Genomic DNA, 19,149 nt, shown 5'->3' with positions numbered 1-19,149 from the left:
TTTTCTATTGTAGTCCTGCATGCCAGTATCATACTTTAAATCTTGATAGCATCTTTGAAAGCATGTAAAGTATTAAGTTTTGGGTTTTGTTTTTGGTTTGTTTGGTTGTTTTTTTTTAATTTCAAATGCAATTTGAGCTTTTAAGTTCAACTAAATTTCGTCTGGTGTATTTTCCAGCTTCCAGTGACTTCAGAGAGACTATTTTTCTGGATAAGGACATATAAGAGGTCATCATTTCATTTTGTTTAACATTCTGCCTTGTGTTGCCATCATAAAAGGTGACTTAATAAATAATAAATACTGCAACTTCTGAATGGACTTATCTTAAATTCCATCATCAGAACTGCTAAATATGCAAAACAAGATCATGCACCAGGGAAATAAAACCAAAGTCCCATTGGAGTTGAATGGCAAGCAACACAAGGGCTTGACAGCTTTACATTGAAAGGAAAATATAGACTGAAAATAAAGAAACTGATTCCTCACCTCACAACTACAGTTACTTTAATACATGCTATTTAATAGCTATTTCTGCTTAAAACTATATACTTATAACATGAAAAATTACATTCCTCTCTGAAGGGTCTGTCCCTTACTAGAGTTACACATCACATCTAGTGTTTCTATAATTGAAGTATTAAAGACATATATTTTACTCCATATTCTCTATTGTTTACTTTGTGCCACAGACAGAATTCTATGAAGTTTCCATTTCCCCTACAATTAGGCGCTGATCCTACAAACACATAAATGTGATCTCACCTTTCCTGCAGGGAGGGATTTTGATGGGAGACTCACCGCAATAAAGGACATGAATCCGTTTTGGCAGGATCAGGGCCTCTGATAGCAAGGAGGAAACCGACTAACAGAAACCACCTTTGCAAACACAAAGAGGGAAAGATCTCAGGAACAAAAATTATAATTTTATACACTTTAAATGACAGCCAGAGTGTTTAAAGGGAGCAGAAACTGGAGGACTTCAGAACTGATTTTTTTTTTTTTTTTAAGTCCGAGTTGAGAGTGTCCCTTTAAGGATTTATGGCATGGCACAGCCCAGGGTTTGCTTAGTTTGGCTTTTACTAAACTATTATTTTCTTTTGCTGAGAGACTCGGTGACTAAAAGCACAGCTTTTTCTTCCTCACAGCTGTTTGCTCCCAAGCTATTGAATATTTTCGCTCCAGCTTTTACCCTTCCCTTGCTCACGGGATGTAAATGATGCAGGAATTTTGGCTGCTCTGCTTCAGTTTAGTGGAGTGATAATCTTAGGCAAATGCTTGCAATCTGTCTTTCATTAAAAGAGTATTTTGCACTTCTGTTTAAGACAGGGAATTTTTTGAATTGCCCTTCTAAAAGAGGATTTCACCTCCACTTTTGCCTGGAGGGAAACCTTTGCTGCTATTAATATATCTGCTAGATAGATGGGAATGCTCTTGTTTTCAAGTGCTGCTCACCAAAGATAACAGACAGTTCTACCTTCAGCTCCTGAAAACTAAGTACTTGCTACAAACTTAATTGTATAAATCGATGTATAAAACAATGCTTATCACATTAAAAAACAAGGTATTTTTTTGCTGCCCTATACAAAAGCAGGTTTTTAAATTCCACTGTAAAATGGAAGTACTTTCATTACCAAATGCCTGAAACCTCTTGCAGAGCACAAATCTCTTATTTCTAGCCATCGAATGTAACACTAGTATCTAATATTTGTTGCCATAACAAACTGTAAGTGGAAAGTAGGAACTGAAAAGATAGGTGTTCTTAAAATATTTAAAATATGTTAAATGTTTAAATTCTGGGGTTTAGTGGCCCTAGAAAAAAAGATCAGATCACAACCTTATTAAAAAAATATATATATATATACAAAACATTATTAGTTTAATATATACATGTACATATTATAAATCTATCTATATATAAAAACTTATACATGTACACAATGTGGAGAAGTTATATAGCAAGCAAAATGGGATTTGAACACAAATTCTTTGGTGTTCAATATTAGACAGTCATTTTTTCTGAACTGGTAAGTACAGTGGGAATTTCTTCCCTGAAAAAAAAAAAAAAAAAAAAAGAAGACCCCACACCAGTTCTTAAACAAAAGAAATCCTAGAATAAAAAGAAAAAAGAGAAGGAGAACTACATTCACTAAAAATGGAGAATATTGGATATTTGGTATGTGATTGTCACTGTCAAGCTTTTGTTTAAATACAGTGGCAGGATGGACTAGATTTCTTGGCTGTTTGCTGAATCTGGCCACAAATAGATATCTACAGACTCTTCTAAAGCAAAACAAAGAGACAAATATTTTAAAATAACTTTTAAAAGCCATGTCCTCATATAGAAAATAACCTTTATATCTGCATGAGGGTAGCCAAAATTTAAATTAAGAAAATTAAACTGTTAGTTCTACAATTGTGCAAATCCTTTGTGTAAGGGATGCAATTACTGACTGATTACTGTGCTTTCCTTACTAAATCATGTTGCATTTTGACCCAACAATCTGAATTGGGAATCCTGTTACTATTAGTTGCTCTGAAAACTCTGCAAACTAAGCCTTCAGCTTCAGACTGCTCTCCACATGCACAAATGAGAAAATACTGCTTTCTATTCCCTTGTTTATTTTTAAGGTACACAAGAAAAAAGGTGGTTTCTCCCAACATCTTAGACAGAGGAAGAGGAAATTTATCCCAGGAATTTCTGATTTTTTCCCACAAAATATTCCTTCATAAAATAGAGATTTCACCTGTAATTCATTGTACACCAAAAGAACATGAGAATTCTTTTCTACTTCACAAAACTCTACTTTCATTATTTCTTCATTCTTCATTTAGGGTTTCCACTGCATTGAGATTTGAGTTCCTACTCACATATCGTCAAGCATCCCTTTGAATTTATTTCTAAATTATGTCAAACTCAGACCACAAGTAAAATAATGACAAATCCTGACAAATAATGACTAATCCTGTCCCTGTTTCCCCGATGACAGAGATGTCAAGGAAGAGTTAAGAGCATTTGACCTGTTATGCTCCAAGAAGCAAAGTCTGGCATACTAAATGAAGATCACATCTTACTATGTACATGGGAAAAAATTCAGCCAACCGCAGTGTAAATGGTTGGTGTGAATGTTGTCTTATTAAAGGAAGGTGACTAACCAGCAACACCTTCAAAATATTATTCTTTGTACGACTGTAATGTCCTGAAGCCCTGAATGTGGACTGACACTCCGCTGTACTGTTAAATGTAAGCAAAGAAGATCATCGGGCTGTCCCAAAGAGTCAGCAGTCTAAGTATGTGCAACAGCCCGAGTGCTAACAATGACTCCCCCTCCTGCTTCAGAAATAATGCTAGATAAGCTTCCTGATTTTTAGGAGGAAAGTCATGACTGAGACAAGTCAAAAATGCTACAACTGTGAATCTGAAGTAAATAAAAAAATAAGTGGAAATAGGGAAAAAAGACTAAAAAAGAAACACACTTATTTTTCAGGAAAGACATACAGAATAACTAGTATATACTTCATTGTATTACCGTAAAAACAATAAGGTTTTTCTTCCCATTTATCTGCAGAGCAAACGTCACTGCGTAAATGCTATAGTGAATAGCAACTATCTATCTGAGATGTAGTTATTTATATTTTAATTCAGGACTGTCAAGTATTTTCATGACTACTCAGCAATTGTCAGAATATTCATAAATAAAATGATTAAGGGGCAGTTCACAAATATTCTCATTCAACTACGAATAATTGTAATAAGAAACCACTACTAATATTTGTAATTCTTCATTTAAATTATGTAGCCCTAGCCAGAGTCACATTTCCAGAAAATGTTACTGCTGTGCAGAACAGCTGCCTCCATCTTCCCTCCACCTCCACCCCCAGGAAAAACGCACAAATAAACAAAATAACAAGTAGAAATTTCAAGTAGAGGGGGAAGACTGAATTATCTGTAGCAGATGATTATCATAAGTCAAGTTTAATTACTTCCTTAACAATAAGAAAAGTGCCATGTGTAATTTAATTAGCAATTAGAAATTGCCTCTAGGTATACCTATATAATAACTAATTACACTCACTACAGTAATGACTAACATATTCTCTCAGACACATAACAAACTTCTGTATACTGACAATTTAAATATTAACAATATAAACCATTGAAATACCTGATTTTATATACAGTGAAAATCAATAATGTACAGACAATGCAACTGCGTCATAAAATAGACTTAAAACAACTCCATGTGCAACATCTATTGACTACAAAAAAAATGAAGGCCTGAATAAAAGTAGCAGAAGTAGCAAATAGGATTTTAAATATTATTCTAAAAAAAATCCTGTGGAGTTCACTGTCAGAGAAAATATTTCATCTGGAAGAGTCTTTATCATTTTTCCTGAAATTCCAAATTTTTTTCACCTCAAACCATGGATAACAAAGACCATTCAGAGAAATCTTGTTCTTTTTCCTGAAAGCTTCCGCTTATTTGAGAGGTTTTCCCTTTTTTCCCCCAGGCCTCTTACATATCTAAGCTACACCAATTTATTACCTTTGTCTGGTATAATGTACTAAGTTGCTTTCATAAGCTATTTTTAACAGCAGCTTTCATTTATAGGTACCATGCCATTCATTGTTTGGTAAGGGGAGAACAAACAAACAGGAGGGTACCCAGATGGAGGGAGAAAGTCTGAAAATAGTTTCTGATTCCTCCTCATGCCGTGAGCAGCCGGTGGGTAGGAAATGAAGCCCTGAACCGCTCCCTTTCCTGCCTCATTCTCCTCTTCCCTTCCCAACAGTGTTCCCCCTTTCTGCCTGGTTTTCTACTCCTTTGCCCCTCTTAACTCTTCTCTTCCTGGTTTCACCATCATTTCATCCCCAGAAAGATAGTGTTCACACGCGACTCAACATTAAAATGAAAGTATTCGCTGGGTCTATTCACCGGTGGGTTATGGCCCTTGTCCCTGCCAAGTGAGCCCCTCAGAGCAATATGGGGCACCCAGTCCTCTGAGCTCCAGCACTCCTAGTCTCAAGCTGTCGTTCCTCCACTGCTTCTCAGCCCAAGGACAAGTCAGCACCTACAGAAGCCCAGGGACATCCCAGTGCAGAGGGTGTCTGAGAGCACGACCAGGGCCCGGGCATCTGATCCGGCAAAAGGACAGAGGGCAACACACGCCCCAGACATTTTCCTTCCCCTTCTGGTGCTGAACTGCTTTTCTGTTAAAGGCTGTAGGCACTCACTCGTGTGCCCTGTACGTACTCAGCCAAGCCTTTCTCCATTTTTTCTAAATCAATTATTTCTGAATTACCCTGGAAAAATGATGCTCAGCACCTTAACGTATGTCGAGCAGTCAGTCTTGAAGCACTTTTAATAAACAGCCGTTTCACAATTGAATCTTTCATTCCAAGAAGCAGAGCGTTGGATTTTGGCTTTTTTTTTTTTTTCTTTTTTTTCCTGAAGCTGCATTATATGACTATATTTTCACAAAAGCTATTAATTATCGTCCGTTTCTGTAACGGCACACTGCTAGGTACTTTCACAGCCGCCCTCCCTTTCCCCAGCCCAGGCGCAATTTCCTGAGTTATGGAGTAAACAGAATTACTATGTACAGAATAATCTGAGCAGTCTCTAACAGGGCAGTGTAGTCTTTCTGCCACTCTGTCAGCATTGCAGGGACCTGCGTAACAGAACTGTGATGTTACAGTCTTATGTGGGTAACACTCCCAAGCATTGAAGTGAATAACGTGACTGGCTTGCCGCTAGGCATATGGAGACTTTGGTAGGGTTGTTTGATGGTAAATGAAGACTTTTTCTATTTGCTCCAAAGAGCCTGGCACAGGAAACCTCCAAATCCTACAATAATAAATCTTCTATTTATCTTTCAAATGCTGGAGCAAAATAAAAACCATTAAGCACCCGTGGCCATGTGCTGTATTCCATATTTTCTCGGCTTCCTACAACCTTCTGGAATAAAAAGATTAACTTTTCTGAAGTAAAACAACAAATTCTCAGTTTAAAAGTAACAGCCTCGTTGCCTTGCATTTCACAATAAAAAAAGCAGGAGCACTTAGAAATTGCAAAAACAGGCATAATCCAGAAACCTGTATCTGATCCAGCCTGAGAGTTTTCATGCTATCAGGCGCTCGCAGGAAAACGGAAGAGTGGAGGAAAACAGGATCCTTCCACAGCATAAAAGCAATCACCCACACATTAACCTCACCGTCATGATTATTTTACTCATAGACACTAACTCTATTTCAGCAGATGAAAAACAAATCCCGGTACATAAGTCAAAATTATTTGAATCCTGACAGTTATGCTGAGGAGGAGACTACGTTCTGGCTATCACTGTCCGTTTAGGGTACCTCAGAGCAGAAATCAAGCGAGGGGTCAAGATCTCCGTGGCAATTATGCGTTCTTAACACCACTGAAAACAAGGTCACAAAAGCTGCGCCCTCGAAAATCAGCACCATGAAGTCCTTTGAAATGTAGATGCTCGGCATCTCACAGACTCAGCCCTCCTTTAGCAGCTGCCTCGTAAATGTGCTGCCACACAGCCTTCCCGTTACTGTATTTTGCAATGTCATAGGACACGTCCAGTGTCTTTGTTTTCTAATTTCGCAGATACTTGATAAGCAAAAGAACAAGCTCAGGGACAATACACATCTTTGTAAGAGGATATGTCAACTAAAAATTTAGGATTGCAAATCCCAGTTATTGTGTGGCGCTTTATTACAAGTTAAGGCAGCAACAGAGTCCAGTACAGTCTCAAGGCTGAAGTCTGCTTTTAAAAAAAGCCAGTGGGAGTGTTTCCATTAAGGTCTGAGGGGGTACAAGGTAATGCTCAACAGGTCTTCTACTGTTTTTTCACCTTGATAGAAAGACTGCTTAAAGCACCATAAAATACATTTGCATTTTTTCTATTGAAAGTGCATCTACATGCAAAGCTGAAAGAGGAATGACAGGGCAGTGCTGAGATAATTTCTTCATCAAACTAAGTGATGCTTGTAGAACTGATGACAATAACATCCATGAATATTTAATAACTGATTTTTTAATAGGGTCCTCTGAGCCGGATTGAGGACAATCCAGTGAGGCAAGCAGGTGAAGAAAAGATTCTATCTGTGAATCTCTCTCTCTATTCCCAAAGTCCCTTCTTCCTCAGCAGACTCAAACTTACAGAACTGATCTGCAGGCATTTCAGAGAGAAAACAACAAGAACCCATTTTTGAAAACTCCCTAACCTATTCATTGTATGCACCGTACATTTCTAAACGTTATGATGTGTTCTCCTAAGAATTCTCTTCTGTCTGTAAGCATCCACACAGTCGGTCAGCACTTTTGGTATCTTATTTAGGAATACTGCTATTAGCTGGTGCAGCTTCTTAAGAAGTCTACAGTGCACAGGTCTTCATTCTCATTAAAAGCAAAGTTACTCTGGTGTCTTGTTTTCCCCTTAGTAGTGGGGTAGATTTCTGACCAGGGACTTCTCTATTGCCTTAAGTTCCTAAACGTTAGGGGCTTGGTTTTGTTAATTCATTGGTCATGGGAAAAATGTTAATGCTAGCCAAGAGTGTATCCTGTCCCTGAGTGAAGTCAAAGAACTGTAAGTCATTCATAATTATTCTGTGCGCCCTGGCCCACTAATTTTTGAACAATTTTTGCTGTGGCTGCATTCATAGAAATGTGTTGATTATTAATATGATTTGTGCCAGTTCTTAACCAGTTGGTTAAATACTCTTTAGAAACTGTAAATTGGGTTTTTTTTTAAAGGTGGTTGGCAATAATTTCTTCCCAAGCTCCTTTCCAAGAGCTACATATGTGGACACTGCTGAAAACGTCCGTTTAACGATACTGGAAGATCTCCTTCCCAAAAAGCAAAAGTCCTAAAGAAGAATAAGCAGGTGCAGATGCAGTGCAGTGAAACTGTCCACTATGATGGGGACTGAATTCTAACATGAAAGAGTTTAGTTAAACTGCTTTATATGTATATATATATATACACACATAGCAAATTAACCAAAAATACAGCTTTAGAGAAATGAAAATGTAATTATAAAATCCTGCAGAATTTAGCAAACAACTTTGTTAAAAAAAGAAAAATTGGAAGGCAGTTTTGAATGTCCAAATGCTCAATTTCATTATTATCTAAATCAAAATGGTGTGGTTTTAAAATGAAAATTAATTTTATAATTTATTTTAAAAATCTCTTTAATTTAAACAAGGAAGTTTGGGGATCCATTTTTTAAATGGTTGCATAACTTTAAAACCTGAGGTAGATTGATGGTACAAAACCAAATATTTAAAGGTTGGCCAATATCTAGGTATTCGTGTTTCTCGGTAAAGTAAAAAAAAAAAAAAACAAAAAAACAAAAAACAGCGGTCATTCAGCCAAACCTAAATGTCTCCTCTCCATCTTCACTTTTTCTCTGCTCAATCCCCAGATGAGAAATCCTCCTCTGAATTCCTCTGTTGCTGCGAATCTGTATGTGCTGGCCTGAGACATTTGCAGTCTTCCCTCTAGCAGCTCTAAGTTTGCTTTTGCAAATATGCAGCAAACACTGGACAACCCACTGTCACAGGGGTCTGACTCAGACAGTCCTTTCATCATCTTCACAATGCTGTCAGATCAATACCTCATCTGAGCAAATGACATATGGAAATATTACTGTAAATATTATTGTAACAAGTGCTTTTGTCACTTCTTGGATTGATTTACTGATTCATTGTTTTCTGATCTTGAAGAATACGCAATTAAAAGATGCCCCCAGCATGAATATTGTTGCTAGAACTTGAATTGGCACTACATTTTTTTGTCAGTTTTAAAATTTCTTAAGCTGCTTTCAAAGATATTTCAATTTAATTTTACCGTAACACCATGTTATCTTTCCCTAGCCCTTCTCACAAAAGCATGCCACAGCTTTTACCACAAGAAATGCAATGGCATTGTATTTTGAGACATCAGGCAGAAGGGTTGGAATCAGAACCTATTTTAACCAGTATAGGAAATAAGCAGCAAAAAGCTACTCCTTTTTTTTTTTTTTTTTTTTTTCTCTGAAAACGAAAATGCCTCAACTTGCTGCACAGTTCTCTCTGCCTGTGGAAACCCTAGTCCAAATAATAAGCCAGAAAAGCCAAATCTTTCCGTGTCTTACCAGGCAGAGCTGCTCTGGGCAGGATTAGGCACCGGAGCGCTGGAAAGCCCCTGGTTGCCTGCGTTTCCCTGCACGCCCAGGCGCCCGCTGCTGCTCCTCCTCACAAAGCCACGCAGCTCCCAAGCTGGCAGACACTGGCCATCTGCATGTAATACCCATCCTGCTTTTGCTGTCGGGATTTAAACATAACTTCCCATCACTGCAAAGTAATGGTGCTGTTCAGGAGGATGTCAGAGAGCGAAGGGCTGGCATAGAATCCCGTAATTCCATCAACAGGCACTAGCAAGCTCAGCCTCTCCGAGAAACTCTGTTGATCTCTGAAACGTTGTCAGTTTTAGAAAACTTAAGCTTCTTTCATTGAACTTGATTTTACATCACCAGTGTAAACTACAGGTCTCAATATGGACGCTTGGGGTGATTTAAATCACACTTGAATAGATTTGACTTGCAACAGGAACTGATGTAAATGCCATATGAGCCGGTCTCAATATATCCAGGAATTTTCCGAGTGCTCTCAGACTGATTTTAGTGCATTTTTTAAACTAGTGTAAGCTTATTAAACTAGATCAGAAGGCAGGGGGAAAAAAAAAAAAAAAAAAAAGAGAAAAGTTTTAAAAAAAAAAAAAACACAACACTTTGACCTTTGAAAGTGTAAGACTGCAAGTAAAGATCCATACAGGAATATAACTGATTAAAATAGGAACAGTGATCCGTGTGAATAGAGGTGACTTAAGTGGCGCCAACTGTGTTGTAAAACAATGCAAATGCTCTTTCCTGAATATAGTGCTCTTGGAAGACATCTTTCAACTTTTCCATCTGAAAAAAGCATCAGTTTTCCGTAAAGACAGATACAGATAAAGCAGGACACTTCTGCCTGAGGAGAGGCTAGCTGGGCTGATATTTGATATAAGCGCTCAGTCCCAAGTGGGAGGAGGGAGAAGTGATTGATGGTTTGTAAGGAATTACTTGACTTTTGCTTGTAACAGAAGCTTTTCGGATTCTCCCAAAGTTCTTGTCAAAGACAAGAGAAGTCTTTTGAAATCGCAGTTTTCCCCTTCCCAGCAGATAGAATAAACCCGTGTAAAAAACACTGCAGATTTTAAACGCGTATAAAAGAAAGGAAGTTGCTGTTTGCCACGCTGCTTTTTTTCTAATACTCTGCTGTTCTGGAAGGTTTGTCTCTATCATTCTGTTACTTGCCCTCTTACTACAGCGTGAGCAATTCACCTCTCTGCAGGAAGAGCTTCACAAACCCAGCGGCAGGGGTTCACCAAGTCAGTAAGACGCACATTACCGCAGAGACAAATCCTTCTCGCTCTCTGTCTCCGCCAGCTCCAAGGTCAGAGTTGTACGAACTTGACCAAGGCAACCCCTTCCCGAGCCCCCCCCCGGGCTCTCCTGGTTCCCATCTGGACAGCTCCATCTGCCTCCCGCAACTGCCTCCTCTGGGACGGGGGAGAGCATTAACTCTGCAGCCAGAGTACAGGGGGAGCAGAGGCATTACGAGGGTCAGATTTCCAGGTTTCCTTCCACCGCATGCACAAGGGAGCAATGGATCTGAGCTCGGTATCCCCTCCTCAGGAGACAAACCGATGATCCAACAGGTGGAATGAATTCATGCAGTCTCAGTCACACACGCATTTGTTAGAAAGACATCGCATCAATAAATCCCAGTCCCAAGCGCTTCTGCCAAAGGCGAAGCTGACGCTCTCTGCCTTACACCCCGTTGTTACGGAGCGTTGCTCATCAGCAAGCCTCAAAGGACCGTGCAAAGGACGGTGTACGCCAATTCACCCTACCTCAGGGAAGAGACGAGAAGTTCTCTGCCAGCTCTTGAAATCCTAGTCCCATCCACCAAGCACTCAAACAAAAGCTGAAGTGAGAAACTACGCCTGGAACTAAAGAAAGTCACTCGCTACTCACGGGTTTAACAGCCACTGCTCAAAAAAAAAAAAAAAAAAAAAAAAAAAAAAAGCGATTTCATCAAGACATTCAGACAGAAGCAGTGGCATTTTTTAAATAAGTAAATAAAAATCACGCTTTATCCATCACATTTCTCCTGCTCTTAAAATTTGGTGGCCTCTCCGGAGGGTCGGCAGGCTGCAGGGCTCCCTCGCAGCCCCGATGGTGGAGGGAGTTTGCCCGGGGACACGGAGGGGCAGGTACCCTGTGGCCGAGGGGGACTGGGACGGGTATCGGTGCCCCCTCCCAGGACAGGCAGGAGAAAAACGCGCCATGGGAAAAGAGATGGAGTTTTTACTCTTGCCAGCCACGGAAGGCTTCGTCAAGCTGTTGGATCTTAATCTTATGGATAAGCAGCTGTAATAAACACGTTTGTAGGTCTCCAAATGTGTGCCGTCTTGTTTTCTCTCGTTGCAAAGCTTTTTCGTTAATGTAGCTTTAGAAAAACATACAGAACGAAGAACAATTTGCAATGCAATGTCTTCGCAGATTGGCCAAAATAAAACTCCCGAAAACTCTTATTGTTTTGTTCGCTTTGTTTTTCAACCGATGTGTGCATTTTTAATATATGCAATCAAAAATACCAATGGGATATGTGATACGAAGACTGCACTGTCAAAATTCGTTTACAAACTCGCTAGCGTGTTCCTTTGGGAGGAACAGGACCGTCCCAAAGCCGAGAAATTATAAATTTTTAGCCGCACCATTTTGCTCTGCCTCTGAAGCGCCTGCGTAGCGTCTCTCCGTGTAGCGACCTCGACCGCTTACGGGAGCAGCCGTGTTTCAGGGGGGGAAACGCGTCCGCGGGGAGATGTGTGTGTGTGTGTGTGTGTCCCAAAAAAAAAAAAAAAAAAAAAAAAAAAAAAAAAAGTATTAACTATTCGACTAGCAAACGGGCGCGCTTGGGTTTGCCTCGGTGTGTCCCTGCGCCCCTGAGGTGGCGGAGGGAAGGGGCCGGCGACAGCCACCGCTGTAAGCGATGGTAAATAATATATACATGAAGGGAGGCAACGCCTGGGCCGCCCCTGACCTTTCCGCTGCTCAGGTTTAATCTATAAATACCCAGAAGACATCCGAGCCCATTGTTTTGCTGCCCTCTGAAACCAAACTTGCCAAGGGGACGGAGGGGCGCCCGCCGCCGCCTGAGCCTCGCCACCCTCCTCCTCCTCCTCCTCCTCTTCCTCCTCCTCCTCTTCTCGGCGGCGAGAGCCGCGGGCCGCCGGGGGAGGCTCCGCTGAGCCCCGTGGCGAGCCCTGGCTCTCGCCCGCCCGGCCGCGGCCCCACGCGTGGCGCGCCCCGAGTGGGCGAGGGGGGAGAGAAAGAGAGAGAGAGGCGGGGAGAGAGCCACTGTAATCCCGAATTGCTCTTCACAGCTCCGTGATTAAAACCCGCACGTGATTAAAACCCGGCTTTATCCTTCTTTTAAACGAGCCTCGTAAAACAGCACATTAAGTCTGGCGACAAGATTCATGGCTGAGACATAAATAACTCGGATGCTCGGGAGATATTCTTGACAAACCTGTGAAATTTACCCGCTGCCTTTTCTCACCGTTCCCCACGCCACCCCCCGAGCCGGCATCTCCCTGCCTGCCACCTCGCCTCCCCCGGGAGGACGCGGCCGCGGGGAGGGTCCCTCGGGCATTCGGGGGGACTCGCCAATATTGTCACCCAAGGGTTTGGGCACGGCTGGAAAAATCGCTCATAAGGGCTGGAGGGATTTTCGCCAAAACGGGCAACCGTGGAGCGCTTCCTCCCAGCCCCCACGAAGGCTGGAGTGTGTCCCCGTCCCGCACAGAGCCGCACCGAGGGCGGCGAAGCCCCCACGCCGGGAGCGGTGGGGACGGAGAGGAAAATCCCCGCGAGACGTGGCCAACGCGTGGGAGGGAAGTCCCGATACCAGTCTACACTGCAAAGAGTTGCAGAAAGGCGAAGAGAAGCCTTATTCTTCCCTAGGCGGTGTTTGGTTCCCCGTGGCGAGCGCTTTTCAGCCTTTCACACCTTCCTGAGCTGAAATTGAGGCATTTTAGGCGGAGAGATAAATAACCCGGGCTAGGCCGATTTGCGTTATCACACATAAAATCAACAAATAATTTCCCAGCGCATACTGTAACAGCCGGGGCCTCTCTGTAAGCACACCCGTACCAATAATATCTCCAGCCCTGTGTTATTTCCTGCCCTATTCGGGGGCAGCGACTTTGAGTCTGGAACATTTGGGACGTTATAAAAACTCCCTTTTCTATATATTTTTTCTTTTCTTTTCTCTCGCTCTTTTTTTTTTTTTTTCCTTAGTATATAGCTGGAGATTTGGCAAGTTTAAAATACTTTAGGTGTAAAGTTTGTTCTTAATTGGATCTTGTAAAGATGGAATTTGGTGGCCATTATGTAGCCGCTAATCAATTTTCACCCAGCAGCAAAGGTACACCGCGGAGGATTTAGGTTTAATGAAGTGACTGTGCAAATTACAGTCACGGACTTTATTTAAAGTCTATCAACCTCCCCAAAAAAAATGATTTCTCAAACTGTTCTTGATTTCCTTTGCTTTATGAAAAACATCACGTTTACTTTCTAAGGTTTCCGGCATTAGCAGCCATTCTTTCCCGCTCTCCAGTCTGGCACAGGGGAGTTTTCCCGGTTTTTATTTCTTATTAGTGGATAAATGGCCAAATCAAACTTCTAGACCGTCCAAAATTATAACCTATTGCGGCTAAAAAATAATGAGAAACGGTTCTAAAAAATAAAAAAAAAAAAAAAAAAAAAAAAAAAGAGGCTGATGCACATATCTGCTTTGTTACTGGAAAGTGGATTTCTGTCGTTTCGTTGCATATTTGTTATTTTGAACCGGGAAGACTCCGAAATCGTGAGCTACTTTTTCCTTAGTGTGGTATTTTGTTCGCTTCTGTTCCCTCTCCGTTACTCCCTTCGCTCCGCTGAGAGGGAGGTCCAAGGCAGCAGATTTTACCCACTTCTCCTTAGGATCCGCACCGGGAAGGGCTGCTGCTGCTACAAACAAATTGAAATGCGGTTCCTTGAGAGCGGAGCGGGGCGAGGTCTCCGGAGTTCCCGGTCTTTCGCTCGCTTCAAAAACACTTAACAGGTTTTTCTACAGCATATATTTTTTACAGCTCGATCTCTAATCCTTTCTTTTTTCTTTTTTTCTTTTTTTTTTTTTTTTAATCTTTAAATGATTCGAATTTTTTATGCTGGGTTTTGGGCAGCTGATGTTTATTGATAGCGCAGGAAACGTCATGCAAAAAAAGTACAAAATCAATCAGGTATTTTCTTCTCCATAGGCAGCGGAGTGGACTTGGCGCGAGTGGAGGAAATTTCTGCCCTTTCTCTTATGGCGTCGCACACATAAATCGCTTGACCTTTTCCCCCCACCCGAATATTAAAATAAAATGTAAAGAGAAATTACCTAAAATTTTCTTTCTCCGCACACTATAACTGTGAGAGCGGGGCCGCTCCCTCCGTCCGATTTAAGGCGCTGGGGAGCGGGGTGGGGGGACGGCGAGAGGGGCGCGGGGGCAGCGCGGGGCGTGGGGCGCGGGGGGCCGCGGGGGCACCGCGCTTTCTCCTCTCGGGATCGCCGCGGATCCGCGGCTGCTTTTGCGGGACCGTCGCTTTAGGCCGGAACGAAACGCCCGGGGGGAGGGGGGGGGACCAAAAGCAGACCGAGGGCTTCGCTTGAGCCAAACGATCACTCCAAGCTACCGGCTCCCTTTTAAGTAAAAATAAATAAACAAAAACAAGTTTAAGATGAAAAACACAAACACTGCGAGGGGTGTCTCGTGCTCTCCTTCCCCAAATACCGTGCGGCCGACCAAGGGACCGACGCCCCGGGGGGGCTCCACACGCCCCGGTTCCCGGGAGGCGCCAGGCTCGCTAGCGGGGGCCGGGCCCCTCGGGGCTCCCCCCGCCGCCCCTGTTCCCGGCGGATCCCCTTTTCCCAGCCGGGAGCAGCGTCCCTGCGAGAAGGGGAGACCCTGCGGCCCCCCCCCCCCCCCCCGGGGCTTGCGGGCTCTGGTCCCGGGCGCTGAGCCCCGGCGGGCCCGATCCCGGGGGAAGGATCAGGCCCCCGGCCCCTCGCTACCGGGCTGAGCCCGGCTCGTAGAGTTCTCGGGTGGGAGGGAGCTCGTCGCGGGGCGTGGGTGCGTGCGCAGCGGGTCCACGGAGCCGGCGCCCCTTCGCCTCGGCGCAAGGCTGCTCTGGGACGCCCGCCTCCTCCTCCACCGAAACCTCCGGTTGGGACGGCCGCGGTCTCCGCGGGACAGACCGGGTGGTGGCCGGTGGCTCGGAAAGGCGCAGGAAGGAGGACAGGGATGATCCCTCCCGCGGGGGATGCGAGTGTCGCGTCCCACTCTTTCCCCCCCCCCGACTCACATGGCACCCCCGCAATGGTCGGAAAGCGTCGGGACAAGGCGAGACGCGTGTCCCGAGACACCCGGGAAGGGCTATCGCGACCGACAGGCACGGAGAAGGAGCAGAGAGGGAGAAGGAGGAAGCGGGGGGGACACGCCGTTCCCTCTCAGGAGATCATGGAGTTGTAGTGGGGAAAGAGCCGCAGTGAGCAGGAGAAAAGTCACCGTAAACGGAAAAAAAAAAAAAAAAAAAAAAATTCCAAGGAATATCTCTCCCCCCACACCCCACACCCCACCACCACCACCCCCCCCGCGCCCTTTTCCTCTACCCCCAGTCCCGGATGTTTCCCGGGACGAGCTGCCCGCCCTGCCCGGCGCCGCTCGCTCCCCCGGCGGGCAGCTCCCGGCGGGGCTCCGCGGCCAGCGGCGGGCAGGGAGCGGGGCTGGGGGGGGGGGTCCCGAAGAGAAACGAGTTGCACTAACCGGGGTTGAGGTCCAGGCACTGAGTCGGGTCTTCATTGTCCCCTAGCTGGCCATTGGGGCTGAGGCTTTCCATGGACAAATCCAGCCCCTTGTCCTCCCAGTCTCGCAGTTTCCTCTTTTTATTTGTCCCGATCAAGGCTTCTACCGAGAAAGCGTGTGCTCGGGAGCTGAGGGCCACGGCCGATCTTCGCCTCTCACTCATCTTATCCCCCAGCCCAGACTCTTGGGCAGATGAGCGACCAGTGGCTGGGAGCGCAGAGCTCGGGGACCAGAGGCAGAGCCTCTCACCTCTTTCTCCCCCCACCCCTCCCCAGCTGCACCCCCAGAAGAACCAGCCCTCAGTCTCTTCAAGGCACTACATGAGGCTGTAGATACTCCGTAGGCAGAGCCGGGAGGGTGTGCTCAGCCCAGGACCCCAGCACTTGCTCAGAGGGGCTGCAAGCTGGATCTCTTTTTTTTTTTTTTTTTTTTTCCCTTCTCCCCTTTCCTTCTGTCTCTCTCTGATTGATCCAAACTTCTGGGATTTTTTTTTTTTTTTTTTTCCTCCAAGAGTTAGGCAGGCTGCGTGCGCCTGTCAAGAAAAAAAAAAAAAAAAAAAAAAAAATCCCAACCTGTCCCCGGCCAATAGGAGGGAGAGATCGAGAGAGACCCAAAAGCTGCGACCCAATGGCGAGGGGAGGGAGACTCGGGCTTCAGGGCGAGCAATTTTGGCCATCTGAGTCCTGGAGCACCGGCCGGGGGAATTAACTGTTTGAAGAACGGGGAGCCATTAGGAAAAACATAGCTCTAAATGCAGAGAGGTAACAACTCCCGCACTTCTCTCCGCCGCACCCAGGTTTCCCAGGGGCTGCTGCTCCCCACGCAAAGTACCCGAGAGGGCCTTTACCACACGGGGGTGCCGGACGAGGGGGTGTTTTTAAAACGTCATTCATGCCATGTATGACTTGCGCTTGCCGGCGGAATCGGTGTTTGGCCCGAAAACAGCAACGTCTCGGGCGGGGGGAGGGGGGGGTGTGAAGTTTCACTTCAAAACGATGCGTGTCCGTGGAGCGGCGGGGCTGAGCGGGTGGCGTGGGCTGGCGCCGGCAGCGGGACAAATAAACCCAGACACGCCCGGGCAGGGGCAGCCACTTCTCTTTGGGAAGGGGAATTTTATTTTTGTAATTTTTTTTTTTCTTCCCGCTTCTTTTTGCCACTTTAGCTACAGTGACAACATACCCGCTAGGTACAGACCACGGCCGGTTGTCTGGCTGATGTTCAGCATTTTAGATCTGTTCGCCTGTTCACTCCTGCCCTAAAACCCACCAGGCTGAGGCGGGTCCGCAGCTGCTCCCACGCTTCTCGGTCGTGAGTGGTGCAGGGGGCTCGGAGTGAAAAGGAACAAGGGCTACATTTGAGAGGGTGAAGGAAACACCGTGGGTTTTCGTTAGCTGATGGAATCACGGAGAAATAGGTGAAGTCAAGCGAAACACCGTCTAGGGAAAATACAGCGGGGAAAGCCGCCGGGAATTAATTCGATCCCGAGGATCGAACACATGTTCAAAATAAATAATAAATAATTATAAAATAAGGGAGGGAGTTGATATGGATCGAGCCACCTTGGAAAAAACGGTGGGGAAACACACCAGATTTCAGGAAGGAGTTATTTCTGGCTGCTGTTTCTCCGATGCTCCCCGAAGGCGCAGAGCTGCTTCAAGCAGCGCCGGGGGAGAAAGAGATTTTTCTTCGGCGAAGTTTTTCGATTGGACTGGGCACAAGTGGAGGGAGCAGGCGGGGGGCACTTCCTTTAGCTACCAGAGAGACCCAGCGGTGCCCATGTCTGTGTGGTACGGCGGATCCCTTCAGCACCCTTTCCCCAGCCTAAAGCGCTGGCTGTCGCCGGCGGGACAACAGCCCGCCGGGGTTCTCACGCACGGAAAGGGATTTGGGATGAAAAGCGAGATAGAAGCCATTTCTTCGGGAAACCCCGGGAAAGCTAAGCCCTGTTATCTAGGCCGAAGAGCAGGTTTTGTGCGTCCCCATCACTCGACCTACACCCACCCACCCACCCACCCCTCCCCGCCGCTCCTTTCCCCTCCCCTCTTGCACATCGCCTTTGACAGGTCACTCGCCGGGGGCTCAGCGCCGGGCACGGCGGCACTGATACACGGGGTGTCGTGCGTGTGTGTGTGTCCCCCACCCCCCCCGCTCGGCGGGGAGCAGCGCCGGGGCGGGAGCAGCGGGAAGAAGGGAGCGACAGAGGCAGGGGCTTGGAAGGAGCCGGCAGCGGGACTGACCCAGAAGCGGGGACCTGGGGGGGGTGGGGGGGTGGAGGCACATGCGTTTCCAGCAGCTTTCCCGTCTGTGTGTCCTTCCCCCGGCGAAGGAATGTCTCCAAATCAAAAAACCCGTTTCCCTGTTTCCGAAAGCCTCGGAAACACTCGTCTGGGAGACAGGCACCGAGGGAGGCTTTTAAAGAATCTGGAGGGAGATTTTAGAAAGAGAGCCCAAGAAAACAGAGGATTATTTATAGCGTTTTAGCGAGAGGAAATGGTGCTGGAAAGGCCGGGCGCTTTAACCGAAATTCGGGGGCTGATGTAAGAGCTCAGAAATACGTTTTCCGCAGTGTTAAGTGTGGGGTTTTTCAGGTCGACAGTTCAAAGCAGCCCCGAGCCCTTGTGGGTCTCGTACCTCGGGGCTCCCCGCGCTGCCGCTCGCGGGGTCTGTAAACCGCGTGGGACCTCCCCGCGCCCGGCCCTGGCAGCACAGCCGAAACACAGCCGAGTTTCCACGCCGATACGGCCCCTAATCGACAGACCCCCAGGGAGCAGACCCTTTTGCCAGGGACCCGAGAGCAGCTCCCCGCCGTCCCGGGAGCGGTGTCCGGGGGTGCGGGGACAGGCAGCCGCCGTCGGCAGCTCCTCTCCCTCCTCCCCGCCGCTACGGCGATGCCCGGGAGGTTTAGCACCTCTCGCCCTCCTTCTGCCCCTCTGCCCCCGGCGGTGCAGAAGCGATAAACACAAAGGCATTGCTGCTTCTCAGTGCGAGCGGAGGGCGAGGGCAGCCCCTGCGGCGACCTCGCGGCCCCGCGCACACGAGGATGTGCCGGGGGGGGGGGGGGGGGAAAGGGGAGGGATGGGGCCGGGGTGGGGAGGGGGGAGGAAGGGGGAGAGCCAGCGCTGCCCCCTCGCAGGGATCTCTGCCCCCCTGCGCTGGGAA

General features: G+C 46.1%; 1 protein-coding gene across 1 annotated transcript in view; it reads right to left on the bottom strand.

Moving 5' to 3' along the window:
* TBX15 (T-box transcription factor 15) overlaps nt 1–16,399 on the bottom strand; it is a 99,690-nt gene extending 83,291 nt beyond the window's left edge. Inside the window, exon 1 of the mRNA XM_032995708.2 lies at nt 15,952–16,399. Within this exon, the coding sequence (XP_032851599.1) occupies nt 15,952–16,153 (202 nt within the window). The 5' untranslated portion in view covers nt 16,154–16,399. The remainder of the gene's footprint in view (nt 1–15,951) is intronic.
* Between the last annotated feature and the right edge of the window lie 2,750 nt (nt 16,400–19,149).

This window comes from Tyto alba, unplaced genomic scaffold, assembly GCF_018691265.1.
Source record: "Tyto alba isolate M040663 unplaced genomic scaffold, T.alba_DEE_v4.0 Super-Scaffold_14, whole genome shotgun sequence".
Classification (NCBI taxonomy): Eukaryota; Metazoa; Chordata; class Aves; order Strigiformes; family Tytonidae; genus Tyto; species Tyto alba.
This window is presented reverse-complemented; position numbering and strand designations above follow the sequence as displayed.